This window comes from Juglans microcarpa x Juglans regia, chromosome 1S (assembly GCF_004785595.1).
Source record: "Juglans microcarpa x Juglans regia isolate MS1-56 chromosome 1S, Jm3101_v1.0, whole genome shotgun sequence".
Taxonomy (NCBI): domain Eukaryota; kingdom Viridiplantae; phylum Streptophyta; class Magnoliopsida; order Fagales; family Juglandaceae; genus Juglans; species Juglans microcarpa x Juglans regia.
In genome coordinates this window covers 7,351,532-7,367,496 of record NC_054595.1, presented here as the reverse complement: position 1 = coordinate 7,367,496, position 15,965 = coordinate 7,351,532, and the positions used below count along the sequence as shown (strand labels likewise).

At 34.4% G+C, this 15,965-nt stretch overlaps 1 protein-coding gene across 1 annotated transcript; it reads right to left on the bottom strand.

Annotated features, from left to right (window-relative positions):
- Positions 1–8,334: 8,334 nt before the first annotated feature.
- On the bottom strand, positions 8,335–9,174 carry LOC121247268 (putative uncharacterized protein DDB_G0290521). Its single transcript, XM_041145644.1, has one exon. The coding sequence runs from the start codon at positions 9,172–9,174 to the stop codon at positions 8,335–8,337; it is 840 nt and encodes a 279-aa protein (XP_041001578.1).
- Positions 9,175–15,965: the final 6,791 nt, after the last annotated feature.

Below are 15,965 nucleotides of genomic sequence, written 5' to 3'. Positions count from 1 at the left end.
GCGGAGGCCATGGAGTCCTTGGCTGTTGTCCCAAGGTCGTGGAGAGGAGGCCACTTGCTGCGGTGCCAATGGTCGTGGAGTCTAGTACATGCCTCATTCACTGGTGCGCAGCTTCAAGCCGTCGCTAGCCACCATCTGACGGGGTGCAAATGTAGTGTTCAAGTGGGGACAAAAAATGTCCATGGTTCAGATGGTGGCCGCGAACACCCCTATTCTGCTACGATGCAACTAGGCTGAGGTAACCTCAACAACAGGCAGTCTGTGCTCCAGGTCATGCAGCGGTCTCCGTCATAGGGCGGTGGACGTGGACCTTTTTCGAGGTGACAAACTATGCCTACTAGTCGCTTGGTGACTGCCAGCATAACCCTTTGGCTTCACCACCAGAGGGCCGTGGCTCATCTGAGTGCATGCTTCCGTGCACCTTCTTGTGCGGCTCAGACACAAGGTATGGCTCGTGGGTGGGGGCCACTTGCTTCTGATAGAAACCTTGCGCGATCCATGTGGCGGTCAACGGTGGGTCAATAAGCCTCGCAGAGAGGTGGTGCAGAGCTTCTTGGTGCACGACAAAGTGCACCCATGTGCACTTTGAATGGCACTATGCGTGCCAAGCACAGTTTCAACGTGCATGGGCATTGCAAAGTGCCCGGCTTTTGTGTACTTGTGTATGCTCCCAGTGTTTTCCAAATGTACTATGTACTTAAAGTACACGAAGCAATTAGCATTTACAGCTTGAGTGGCTAGGAAGTTTCGTTCCCAGCCATACATGCTTAATGTATAAAAAGTGCAATGCTCTTTTAATCGCCCATTTCATGCAATAGTGCTTTTCATAAAAATAAAAGTGGAAAGAATGAAGATGCTTATCTAAAAGAGTTTCATCTCCTCCATTGGAGATTATTTAGCACATCGAGATATTGTCCTTCTTCCACTTCCACTACAGGAAAAATCTCGATCCTACAGACGGTGCCAACTGTTAACGTCAAAAAATTCACAGTCCAGAAGAGAAGAAAGATCCATTCCCAAGACGCTTGAGATGGTTGAGGCCTCAATCGATGATGTGTGGAGCCCCCAGCAGGGGTCTGGTGTGGGTGTACAGTGCTGATGCATACATCCATAGTGATAAACAGTATTTAAATACAGATGAAATAAGAAGAGATATACACACAGATTTGCGTAGTTTGGCAATAGGCCTATATCCACGAGAATTTGAGGAGAGGAGATTCTACTATAATAAGTTTGTTTACAATCTCTCAAATCCTCTTATTTCTCACTGTACAATGGGAGCTACAGGTCTATTTGCTGAGAAGCAATTCTCTCCAGGGCTCTTAGGTTGAAGAAGCAATCGAAGAAGAACTAAAGAGTCGAAAGTCCAAGAAACTGTAGGCACCCTGCCCCTTTTATCTGACCCCTTTTCATTCATGCACCTCAGTAGTGGTGAGGGATGTCTACTTTACGTGTCTGACCATCTCTTCCTTTTCTATTTTCTCCCGACACCCTCACCCCCAGTCCCTTCTTGTCCCCTCTCATTCTCGCTCATTTTGTCTTATAGTGATGGCCCTTTTTGATGGACTGGTCTTAAAAGTCATTTTAGATCTGGTGTATTTTACCTCCTCACAAGTTGTATAATAAATTATAAAAGAGTTATAGGTATATCATTACTTTAGGAGTACATTTGGCTCCCATAATTGCATGGAAATGAACCGAAGTCACTAAGCCATATTTTCACTTTTCAGTTTTTTCTTGTAATTGAACATTTTCTAGCCCCTGTTGCCCAGGGAAATAATACTATTATAGCTATTTTTTATGCAATGGATGAACCTTGTAGAGATGATGTTTGTGATTATAATTTCCTAGATCGCGAATGTGGTTTCTAAGCTCCATATTATGAGTAATTATTAGATATTCCCAAAATGCAGATATGCGGTAGTCTCATCCGATCATAGAATATCATGTCAATTAGAATTAAATCATTGATACTTAGATTAAAAAAAAAAAAAATAGTTACATGTCATGTGATACAATAAGAGTATTACGATATCAGTATTTCAAAAGTACCTAATAATTTTCAACATATTCGGTGGATAAACTCAAGGTATATATATGCTAAATTCCACATTATTCCTTTTGAAACATAGTCATAGGTGGTTAATAGGGATGGGCATTTATGACTCCAGATCTCTAGGTTTAGGTTTGATACAAATGGTCGATACGTCAAAATGTGTTGACTTAATAAGACAGGATTATTAAACGGGTCAATTGTAAATAATCCTGTGAAACTCTTACTCAACCCGTATAACTAGATTAAATTCAATTTTTAAATTCTATAAATGTTTATTTCTATATACGTTTGTTGATGTCGGGATGTAATATTAATATTATTATTTAATTACTTAATATTTCAAACTATTTAACTTTTTTACGTTAATATACAATTTTTTTTTTTAGAGATATTAATTATTTTCTTGTATATAATTCGTTTAGATATTGTTTTCATCCAAAAAGTAAAGTATAAGCAAGTAAATATTCCAATAGGAAATAAGAAGCGCCGTAAACTATGTATAAATATAACAACTGATTGAGATATAAAGCAAACAATATATATATATATATATCAATCTTAATAGAGAAGCATGCAAAAGCAATGTACCAACTTCGCCCAACCGAATTTAGGGTAGGTTCGAATAATAGAGATATGGCTGTGAATAGTTCTAAAATATTTTTAAAATACTTGATGAATATTAAGTAATAATTTCTTTTAATATAATAAATCAAATCAAATCAAATTTATATATATATATATATATAAAGTTTGGTAGTTTTTGTGGGTGCGCAGCCAATACCGAGCTAGTATTGTGCCTGCCAAGGCCATCGAGAGTCTGGCCTCCATGGGTGGCAAGACTCTTGCTTGTGACTAGGCTTCTAGATTGGCCCACCTTTCACGGCAAGAGTGTCTGGCCACCAACTGGCGAGATTCTGCCGCCTATGGTGGCAGCCAAAGGAGCCACTAAGAGTCGCAGGGCTAAAACATATTTCTTTATGTATAAATATGATTTGAAAATGAATTTTTTATATATATATTTTTTTAATTTGATAATTGGATGAAATGGAAAATCTCATGATTTTTGGATATCCGAACATGAATTTCATCCCCTAAAATTCTTGTTCGAACTTTTCATCCCCTAAACATTATATAATGTGAGTTTCACCATATTATGTGATCTAATTTATCCTTCCACTTTAGATTTTAAAATTTAGACAAAAATTCGAAGAGATCAAAACCAACTAAAATGTCATATAACTAGAAACCAAATAAAGATTCTTTCCTACGTGGCAACATAATTCTATTACCGACATTATAAAGAGACCGGCCATGGAGTAGGACATGCAACAGTACTGCCCTCAAAGGAGATGAGCAATCCCAATCTGTAGAATAAATTCTGGCTGCCAGTGCATGCCATGCATGCATGTTTTTACCTTTCAAAGTTTCAAAAGAGTGGTATTGAATAAATATTAATAAATAAAGAAAAAGTTAGTATCCTATTAGATTTTTTTATTGTTAATTCTAACAAAACATTGACGAAAAGGAAGAATAAGGTGATCAGGTGCTTATACTCGAACCTCCTCCTAGGTATCTACAAATAACACGGCGACATCATATTTTAATAAAGCATATATTCTTTTATATATAAAAGCGTCCTATCCCAAAAGTAACAACAATTTTTTTTCAATTTCGCCCTTCTTTTTTAGTTGTTTTTCCTTTTTATCCCTACTTTTTTTATATTCCGTGCATTTACCTTTTTACCTCTATATTTTGTTTGTTTAGCTTTTTTATCCCTCGGTTTGTTTTTGTTTTATTCGTGGTTTTACGTTTTTGCCCCAGTTCCATGAACAATGAATTCCCATTGACACATTGTGTTTGAATTTCTTCAACTTCAGGAAAAAATTCATACCATAGAGACGAAAACAACGTAGATCCAAAAAAAATAATACAAATTTCTATAAAGTCAACAAATAAATCATACCGATTTGCACTAAAGGAACTAAATTGTAAAAACAAGATCTACTACATGTAGATCTAAAGAACAAAAAAATTATGGTCAAACCATTACACAAATTTACAGTCGGACTAGTACAAAATATTCAAAATATGTTCAACTTTGTAAGGATTCATAAAGGAAATCTCTAACAAAGAAGCAGACGAAGAGAGAGGGAGGAAACCAACACAGATCCAAAGAAAATCCCTTCAAATTTGTATAAATTCACTAAATAAATCATATTCATTTACACTAAAGGAAATAAAATTTAAAACAAGATGTAATTTGTGTACATCTAAATAACAAAATCTACTCACACCATTTGAAAAAATAGTACTCGAATTTGTACCAAAAAACCAAATTAGGTCAAATTTGTAAGGATTCAGAAACCAATTCATACGCATATGACAGCAACCAAAAAATTTCTTTAGATTTCTAAAAACTCACAAATATATTTTCTAAGAAAGAAATAAAGATAGACAGACAAAGAGAGAGATAAAAGAGATGGAAAGGTGTGGCTTGTTCTTCATGGACGATGACCGCATTTTTATACACCGAATCATTCAGTCAGTGTGTGCTTCGTAGCGATGGAGAGTGGCGGATTTTTCTTCGTGGATAACAGACATAGCAAAAATGCAAGAGAAGACACTATGCTTGACTAATGGAGAGGTTTGTGGTTCTTCTTTGTTTGTGCGGCCACAACTGCATCTAGCGATAAAGAGAGGAAGAGAGGTGGTAGCAGATGAGATGGGGAGAGGGGACGAGAGAGAGATAGAGACTGAGAGGAGATGCAGAGAATAAATATGTAGGGTTTCTTCTACAAACGGCATCACATAGGGTGCAAGGGTGGGCTTCTGCGAAATTTAGGGGTGGTGGGGCTTTTGATGTTAAATTTTGAGCTTCCCATGTGCAAAAAAATACTACTTTAAAATCTGTCCATATAAATAAATTATCATAAAAAAAAAAAAAATTAAGTGTTCATAAGATTTTTATGAAAAAAATAAACATTAATCTTGGGCAGCATCTTATTTTTCTTCGCTTTTATAGTTTGTAATTTTTTGATTTATTTGCTAGATTTTAGTATTGGGCATTATATTTCTTTTGCTTCTGACTATTTTACATGTAATTAGTTACAAATTTATAATTGAAAAGTGCTTTTGTTTTATTAATCTTCAAAAAAATGTTTATGAAAGATTTTTACATAGATTAAATTGATGATTTTTTTTTCCAAAATTATGAATCAAACTGTCTTTCAACTTATGCAATGATGAAATTATTATTTATTAACATATATGTAAACAATTTTAATACCAATTGTTCAACAAACCATGTAGATTAGCTGCCTCACAATATGTTAGTACAACAAAGCCATTAATTATTTTCAAATCTTGAAATGATGTTGGTTCTCTGATATGAATCAGTAATATTTGCAAATAACAACATTCGCCTTCAAATGAATTTGCATTGACAATTCATTGGTTGTGTTATAATTTTATTCCTTAAAACTAAATTATTTTTTATTTTGAAATTTCTTTTATCTCTAGATTCAAATAATGTTGGATTTCATAAGTATCTATTCTTAATTGTCATATTATATATTTATGTCTTACAGAAATCAAGATTTTGGGTTAGAGGAAGATTCTTCCAACCATAGTAAATATTTTACTTATTAATTTTAAATTCTAAATTTTCACATCATATTTCAAATATAATTAATAACTATTAGTATTAACCAATAATAATTGTTTCATTATTTGTAGTTTTTGAGCCTATATGGAAGTAGATGATAGTAGTGTATATACAGCAGTTGTCGTTTTTGGATCAAAAGTAGAAGAAATAATGGATTGTACGGCCGTTGATCTCCTGGAACACATAGGCGAGGTAAAATGTACATTCATAAATTTATTTAAAAAATTTGATACATTACTTTTTTACATGATCTTTTCATCATCTTTTCTTGTGAAACTTTCAATATTGTAAACATATGCCTAAATACAACACTGACTTGTATATAAACTCAATGTTTCTTTTCTACTTTTATTATGTTTTATTTAACTTTTATAAATTTAATCTGTTTGAATTTTTTTATTTACCTTCTCATTTACCTCTTCCTTATAAACAGCTGCCAAAACTTTATTACTTTAACGGCAATCCAGAAAAGGGAATGTTCAGCTCCAACATATTAGAAGAGTGGTTTGTTGGGCTCTTCCTCTAGTTGGGTATTTAAAGATGAGTGTTGATGGTGCTACTATTTTTTATCAATAGAAAGCTAGTATTGGTGTCCTTCTCAGAGATGATAAAGGTAATGTGGTTGTGGCATGCAGTAAAGTGGAAAGGGAAGTTCGATCTCTCTTCGGAGTTTATTGAAGGGATTGCCATGTTGAGAGGTCTACAGCTGTGTGCTCAGTGGGGGGGTGTTGAATTTGTTGCTTGAGACAGATTGTTTGACTCTGGTAAATGCTTTGTAGGATGGTTCAATTTTTTTAACAGAAATTGATTATTTGCTTAGAGATATCAGAAGGTTAATGAGTGGTTTCAGTGATATTCAAATTTCTTATGTTAATAGATTGGGCAACTCAACAGCTCATTTACTAGCAAGATATGCATAGGAGTTGATGATAGTGAAATGTGGTTGGGGGGGGGGGGGGGTGTCCTTTTGTATCTCAAGCTGTTTGGCTTGATAGAAGCAATATTTTTTAAGGAAAATTGTTTGGTGATTCAATGAAATCGTTGATTATAAAAATAAATAAATAAATAAAATAAGAGGTGAAAAAAAAAAGGAATACGGAATTTTCTTAAATTTCATATAACTTTTTTTTATATAAAACAAACATCTTCATTTGAGATCAGCAATTACAGACATTTATTAAGCCAAATGACTTGAAAAAGAAAATCTTGAATATAATCCCACCACATCTCAATACTATCAACCCTCCAAGCATTCCTGGCAAGCTAATGAGCTGCCATATTCCTCTCCATACACATGATTAAAAGAACAACTAATTCCAAAACATGAACATTTCAGCCTCTGTACTTCTGCAAACAGAATCCTATGGATGGAGTCCCCCATATCATTTTGCTGTAAGAATTGCACTGCCAACAAGCAATCACTTTCAACTAGTAGATTCTAGATACCCATAGAGGAACGCAATTGAAGCCCCCGGAAAACTACCAATAGTTCAATAGCCTTTGGATCTTCAACTTCACTTTCAATTTTACTAGCAACCATGCCATTACCATATTTCCTGATGCATCTCTAAGAATTACACCTACCCCAGCTTTTTGAAGATCTCCAAACAACCCATCTATGTTGAGTTTGAGCACCTGCTGGACACTACAAAATAATTACTTATTTGTGAGAAGTTATTTCCTATAACAATGACTATTTCTTGTCAAAATAAGATTGTTTTCATCGCAAATAGTCATTATCGTCGCAAATAATTCATCTCAAATGTTTGTTTTTCCTGTAGTGAGAGGAGGCTTCCAAGTGAGGTGATTTTTGAGCAGAACTTGTGATTTTACAGAAACTGCTTTGAAACTATGTAGTAAGCCCAAAGCATGATTGGACACTTGGCTAGGACCTAACCTCATCTTGTCAAATTCCAACTTATTTCTCTTTTACCAGAACCCCAATGCAAGACTGAAAAATAGAGCGAAATTGTTGGAATCCTTACCTTCAATGAACTGCATAGCATAGAACTGCTTACATAAGTCTCTGAGCTAAGTACAATAGAAAACAACATGGAGGAAATCCTCTAGTGGATGTAAATAGAAGCTGCATTGTGCTTCATTAATCACATGCTTCTTAATTATCTTTTGAAGGTAGACTCTCTGTAACTAATTAATCGTCAAGAAGGAAAAAGGAAATGTTTTTCCTGAACACCGATAGAAATGTTTTGTTTTAAAAAAAGTAAATCACCTTCAATATCTAAATTATGATATTCCATTTAATACCAATATCAAAGGTATTATATATAAAATGGACAAACGTGAGTACGTAGTCATCATGTGCTACAAATATAAACAATTGACAATTAGTTGTGCTCTTCTCATAAAAAACTCTTGCTATAATATTTATGAGAGAGGATATCGTATTATTTGTCGACATCCATTGATCATCGACGATCTTAAACTACGTACACGTTACTAGAAGTGGAACCTAGCTAGCTATCAAGAATTAGGACCCATGCATGCGTATTCTCTTACATGTATACCTTATCCTAACATCAAACACTGCTTAACCTCTCTTATAAGTCTGATCTCTCTAGTTCTGATCCTTGGCATGGAACTCTGTGTAGGGTTCTTAGTTTCTCGAGAGAGCAAGGTGAACCCCAGGATCATGGTGAGTGCATGAACAATTGTAGAGGATGGAATTGTTAATGCTCTGCACATTGCTGTTCACGAATGCCCTCATGGGCATTGAACTTGTCACTTTTCCTTTATGACTTTTATTCTTCTTCAGATTCCCCACGGCCTCATCGCTACTAGTGCTTTCCCAGTCATTGCCATGGCTTTTTGTTTTGGGATTTTCATTCTTGTGAACAACTTCATGTTTCTTTGAGGACTGGATTAGTTTCATGAAGGCGCCTTTGTTTTCTCCAGCAATTGTTATAACTCTCATACCCACTTCCTCTAAATTCAAAATATTTTTGAAACTACTTTTCACCATCTCCTTGGTTTCATATTCTTTTGAAACTTCCTCCTTTCCAATGGTCTTGATCCGAACCACCACATCTTTCTGCTGGACCTCCATTTGGATCTTCTGCTCAAGCTCACCCTGCGACTTCAATTGGGAAGGCAAAATGGTCAAAGCAGATGGTGGTGGAGCCGTAGGCTTGGGCTTAGGGGATTGAGGTAAGGTTTGAACAATAGGCTCAATGGTTTTCGGAGGTTGTGGTGCTAGCGGGGCAGTACCTCTGGCTGCTGGACTAACAACCGCAGATGGTCGTGGGGTGGGTTCTTGAGATTGAGGTTGTTGAAACGTCCCGGCCTGTGGCCTTATTGATGCAGGCCTAACCATAGGTGGGCGTGGCTCCGGAGCAGGGGCAGGGTTCGGGATTGGATCAACTGGGGCGGTTGGGCGAGCAAATATTGTAGGTAAACGGAACAAATTAGGACGAGGGCGGGGGGCCTGGGTCTCCATTGTTAAGATGATTTGTGCAGAACTGATGAGTCAAAGAGAAGAACACGAAACAAGCTGAAACCTTGGAATGGGCACAACGATAGATGGCTCGCATGTGCTGTTATTTATAATTCACGGCATGATAGAGCTTTGCTCATTATGGTATCTTTATTAATTAATGTACAGATGGCCTCTTTTTAATTTTACAAAGTATAGGGGTGTCCTGATCTTAATTCTAAAGGATGATGCTAGTGGCGGCCCTCTAGTTCATTCCTCTTCTTTTTTAAGAAAATTAGAAAAAAAAATTATTTCGTAGATATATTAATTTCTTTAATTATATAAATTCATTAGTATAACTTTTTTTAAATATCTAAAAAAATTGTAGTAATTTTTTCAAATATTTAAAAATATTAAAATACACTAGCAGTCAAACCTAGCATTTTCCTAATTCAAATGCTCGGAAAGAAGATAGCGAAGGAACATTTAGAGTACTCTAGTGAAGATCATCTCAGTATTCTTATGGCGACTCAATGAAAACCCAAAGCATCTGATCAAATATAGTTTATGCGTGTTGGAAATCAGAACATTTCTCTTTTTGGTCATCTTTTATATATTTTATAACTAAAAGTTTATGCGTTTTAGTTACTAATTATATTATAATTTCCGTCATTCTGAACACAAAACAGTAGAGTGAGTGAGTCTCGCTTGCAAGAAGGACTGGAGCTTTCCTGCAAGAAAATATTCTCTCTTGTTCAAGAAGACAAAATATTCTTGCAAGAAGGACTGGAGTTTTCTTGGCTTGCTTGCTTTCCGCATTCTGAACACAAAGCGAGACTCACCTCTCTCACTTGCAAGCAAGCGAGACCCACAAAACAGTAGCCGAGACTTTTGGAGCTCTTAAAACAGTATAGTTTCGACTGGAGCTTGGTCTAACACAAGTAATTATTGAAGCGGATTCCCTACAAATCATCAACAATCTTAAAAAGGACAAAGAAGGCTGTAATACTGCAAGAATGTAAGTGAAGCAAAACAGCTTTTAGAATACTTTGCTAAGTAGGAAGTTTCTCATGTAAGGAGAAATGACAACTCTACAGCTCACTTGTTAGCAAAAGATGCTCTTTTCAATTATGATCACAGTGTAACGTTGGAGGATCTCCCTCCTTGTATCTGTTTGGCTTGATTGAATGGAAATGAGTTATTAAAAAAAAAAAAAAAAAAAGAATTTCCGTCATTCTTAATCTACGTACGTATGAAGAATAAAAATATTTTTATTCTGCGAGGTGTCAAAAAGGAGTGGAAAACTTCTGCATTTCAGTTCACGGAATACTTATTCTGCGTTCCCCAACTAAAGAAGCTAGTAAAGAAACGGCCGCCATGTCACATATCGTTGATATATAGCCTTAGGACTTTTTGCGAAAGGAGTGAGGACTTTAGAAGCTGTCGTATCGAATATTTTGAGAAATATTACGCATTCTCTTTCTTTCTAATTTATTTTTCTTTCCAAGCAGTAGTTATACTTACGTAGCTTGTTTAACCCTAATATTGCTGATCAATAATACCATGCATGCACCTTATGATCTTAATGCATTAATGAATGATGGCTAAGCAAGTACTAATAATATAAGACACTGAGATCTAGAAACAAATGATTTTTTGCAGCTGGATTTGGATTTATGTTTCATAGAATTTATCCCTTCATATTTTCATTCATAGAAACAAGAGATTTGGGAATTTGAAATCAAAATAAAGCATTTCAAGGTGGTCTCAATATTATTGTCTCAAAAGATATTTTGCAACAAAATTAACAATTTGGTTTCAAAAAATACATTTCGAGACGAATATTTGCAGCAACATTGAATGTAATTTTCTTTTTTGAATTTTTGTCCTAGAAAGGAGTTAGAACGCCAACAAAAAAACGTTCGAACATATATATGTTCAAACGTATCCTACATGGGTGGTTGATCATTAGTAGTCCGTTCGACCAAATAGACATAAGGGAGCGTTCGAACAAACCAATTCATGATCGAATGGAAATTAAATTTTCACTGATTGAGTAAAATGTTAATGAAAGGATCGAACGATTGCCAGTTAACATCCATTCGAACAATATCATGTGATGTTCGAATAATTGTTTCCGATGTATCATGTTCGAACGTTTTATGGACGTTCGAATGGTTAATGTTTTATTTTAACGAAGAATTTAAAACAAAATAGGCATAATTAAATAATATTTAAAAAAAAAATTCATTACAAATTTTTCAATACAAAGAAAAGTAGTCATAAGTCCGAATTAAATAAATAAAATAGTAATAATACTAATAATATCATCCGAACATAACTGATGCAGGAGGATCTGAGTTAGATGATGTTGAGTTGTCAGACTACACGTTGACTGGGCTGAGATACCTAGAGGTGGCAGATCAGTGCAAAGAGGCCAGGAAATCATGATCTTTTCTTGATTGCCGTAGTTTTGGACACGTTTCGGTATTTTGACCATAACTTTGGCTACAGGTATCAGAATTGTGCATATGACCCCAATTCGGAAAACTCTTTTCTGCGCGCACATCATGGGCACCCAACTATACTTGGTGCGTATCATTTTTGAAGCCAAATTCTACTGTTTTCCCCTCCAATTTACTATTTTCAGTTATTTGTTGCCTTTTATAGTAATATTTCATTTACTATCTTAGAAGTGATTCTGAACTCAATTTGGGTCAGATTTTTGGCAGATTACTTCTTTTATTATGTATTTAATTTTGGCATGATTATTGAGATTTTGCTATTTTTGGTAAAATTTCAATACAGTCGATTTTCAGCTATTACAAACCGGCTTGTGGGTTGATTTGGTCATTCTTAAATATTGATAATTTGAATTGAACATCAGAGACGTTTCCACTGTGTTTTTGGGCAATTCTCTTTTTTCTTTCATGTGAATTATTGGTTGAAACTAGCGTACAGAATAATTGTCATTCTGTCTAGCGTCAGTTGGCATCAGAGTTTTAACATCTTTTCTAGGTTGATTCCCATCAGTTTTTATGGCTAGTGGTCGTGGTCGTGGTCGTCATAGGCAGGTTCAAATGAGGAAGTCTCGCACCGTGATCGTAGCATTCAGGATGTGATAATTGAAGATTGCAAAGACAAGTTATAGAGTTAACTCAGCATCTAACAGTGCAGGATTTGTCCTAAAAAATACCTTTTAAGACTAAAATTTGCAGCACCGTTCAAACGTAATTTTCTTTTGGGATGGCTGAATTTTGTCCCAGAAAGGAGTTCGAATGCCAACAAAAAAGCTTCGAACGTATATATATGTTCGAACATATCCTACATGGGTGGTCGATCAATACTAGTCCGTTTAACCAAATAGACATAAGGGAAGGTTCAAACAAACCAATTCATGATCGAACGTAAATTCTATTTTTACGGATTGAGTAAAATGTTAATGAAAGGATCGAGTGATTTGCCAGTTAACATCCATTTGAACAATATCATGTGATGTTCGAACGATTGTTTCCGATGTATCCTGTTTGAACGTCCCAGTTAGTGTTTTATTTTAACCAAGAATTTATAACAAAATAGGCATAATTAAATAATATTTAAAAAAATAAATTACAAATTGTTCAATACAAAGAAAATTAGTCATAAGTTTGAATTAAATAAATAAAATAGTAATAATACTAATAATATCATCCTTACATAACTTTATAATTAAATCCCAAAATCATGTATGCAAAACACAAAAATCAGTTACTTGGAGGTCTGAATTGTTGGATAAGCACCTGCATTTGGAGTTGCATCTCTCTCCTAAACTCTGCTTGTTGTTCTTCTTGCTATTTCATGTGTAGCTCAATGTCTGCTTGTTTTGTCAATTGAGTCTCTAACTCATTCTGTCTTGCAATTAATTTTTCGATCCTGGAATTCGCATTCTCTAACGCTATAGAGTATTTGACGTTGAGTTAGAGCTACAAGGCTTTACACAGCAATCCAAACCCCTCAAATATCCTGAACGTTGACTCATAACTTATGTAAAAATTTTAACATCACTTGTTGAGAAATTTTGATCTAACGTAGTTTCACCATGTAGGGCAACATTTTATCCTACACACAACATAAAGAATTAATCTGTTCACAAATACTCAAATAAGTTTGATTAAAATAGATTATAATACTTACATAATTTTCATGAGCATCGAGATAAGTCTACTCTCCATTACGTTCAGTATGTGATGCAGCATATAATTTTGTCAGATCATAATTGGTATCTGACTCTTGCTACAAGAGAAATTATTAAGATATAAAGTCAATATTAAAATTAGTACCTCCAAAAAATAAACTATATAGAATAAAAAATATAAAATATATTACCAATTTCATAGAGAGGCGATGAAATTATCTTGAGTCTGCATAATGATGAATCTTCAACTTCAATCTATTTCTTTTGTTTGTAGAACCTCGCTCCTACATAGAAATTGTAAATATTAGTAGGCAAAAATTATAAATAGGATGATACGTAAAGAATTCATTTAATTTACCTTATATGATGAATCTTCAAATATGTAGCAAAATTTTTCTTAATCAGAAGGTCGGACATTACAAGGTTGGAATAGGAGTTATAGTCAGAAACTAGGAACGCATAGTAATTGCTACACTAAGATCAACTCGTGAGTTTTTTCCAGATCCTCAGTTGGGTGAAACAGTTGCTATCCTTAAAGCCACAATGTTGTGTATCGAACTAGGGTTGGAAAAAGTGCAATTTGAAGGGATGCTTTATCAGTGGTCAATGTAGTTAAAAGCAATCAGGAGAAGTGGACTTCAGATGGGTTGCTGATCAAATATGTAAAACAACTACTAAGAAAGGTGCCTCACTAGTCAATTATGCATATTCCTAGAAGTTCAAACAATGTAGCTCATGTATTAACTAAAAATGAAAAAAAAAATCATTGTCACTATAAAAAAAAAAAAAAAAAGGGTCAATATCATTCGAGTATAACTCACAACGGCATTTTTTGTTTAAATTTATTTTATAATAAAAATAATTTTACAATCCAATGTATCACAACAATACACATCAATTTATAAATTTATTTTTATAAAATATTTTTGTGACTAATTATTTCCCAAAGATATAAACGTGTTTTATATTGAAATGCCAGTAGTCATCTATTTCTAAATGGATGCATGAACTTAACAGTTTTATCAAACATGATCTGCCTCTTAAACTGGAATCCCTCTTTTTAGTATTTTATTAAATACGCAAGAGTGGAATAAAGAATAACTCTATTCTAAAGTCTCTACACCACATACAATTCACGTGGCATAATTTGATTTGGAAAATAAATTTTGAATTTTGAATCTTACAAGTCAAATTATGTCATGTAGATGGCATGTAGTTTTGAAGCCTTATAATATCATTTGTGAAATTAAATCTAATAGAAGGATGTTATTCAGAATTTTATCCAACATGGGTTGGTATCGTATAAAAAAAAAAATTAAAAAAAAAACAGTATGCATGCTAAAATAAAATAAGCCAAAGCACAATGAGTACTTCAACAAAATTTCCTTCAATTTGTTATAACTTTGTCTCAAAGGAAATATTTTTTTAATCTCTGGTAGAAATATTTTCCTTCAAGTAATCAAAATTGGGATATTCCATTTTATATGATTACAATTGGGATATTGTGACAACTTGTGAGAAAGATGATGCTATCTAGAAAGAACCCAAAGAGGGAAGGAGGGAGGGGAAGAGAAAGAGAGGAACATGAAAACCATCAAATGGATTATTCGGTACTGCATAGAACAAATGCACACGGACAAAAGATTCCACTATGTTTAAGGCTATGTTTGGTTATTACTATTCATAAATAATTCAATACTATTTACAAATTATTCATTAATTTTTAGTTATTATTCATAAATCATCTGAGATCGACTCAATATCCAAATGTAATCTTAAGTAGTTGGATAGAGTTTGCATATCGAACTGGCTTATTTGGAAATAGATCTCATCTCCTTCCCAAACATAATTCAAATACAAACATTTTCAAACAATAGTTCCTCTTCGAAACGGTTAGTCCATTCCTGGGGTTTTAACAACTCCCAATAAAAATCAACCGTGTTAGCAATCCAACATATCATGAGACTCATCACATCAAATAAAAAATCCAAAACCACAAAAAAAAAAAAAAAAAATAGCACCATCTTCATGTGACTATTGTAAATATCTTGAACCCCCAGAGTAGTAGCAACAGCAGAAGAAGACGACGATGAAGAATGAAGTACCTGTTATTCACACTTTCCATCCTTTTGGTTTTCACAGCGCTAGCCAGTGTCACCGTGCTAGTCTTCATAGCTTTTACAGCTCATAGGTCAAGTAATGCCCAATTCAAAGAGAGAAGTTTCTCTCTTCTTCTTCCAACCCAGTCAAGAAAAAATAGAAAGATCATAAATACCCATAAAAAACTCCTTGAACCAGAATACTGCATGAATCACATTCATTCACTTGGAGAATAAAAGAAAACCCCATTAGTGCGTGAATCTCCCAACAATCCCAAACCCATCTTCACTGCCAACTCTCCGTACATTATCACTCTTTCTTCTAATTTAACAAATTAAAAATAAAACCTTACGAGTGGAAATTTAAACCCTGGAAAAGAAAGCCAAATGAAAATCCCAAAAAAGCATTACAGATTTCACACATCAGGGATCTGAAGCTCATTTCTCTCACAAAAATCAAGAACGATCTCCAAAATATTTAAAAAACAACAATAGAAAACCAAAGGTTTTGGCACCGTAAAATGGCATAGCATCATAAAACT

What these genes read in the sequence shown, in the direction of transcription:
- LOC121247268 (XM_041145644.1), bottom strand. Translation starts at nt 9,174, where the DNA reads ATGGAGACCCAGGCCCCCCGCCCTCGTCCTAATTTGTTCCGTTTACCT.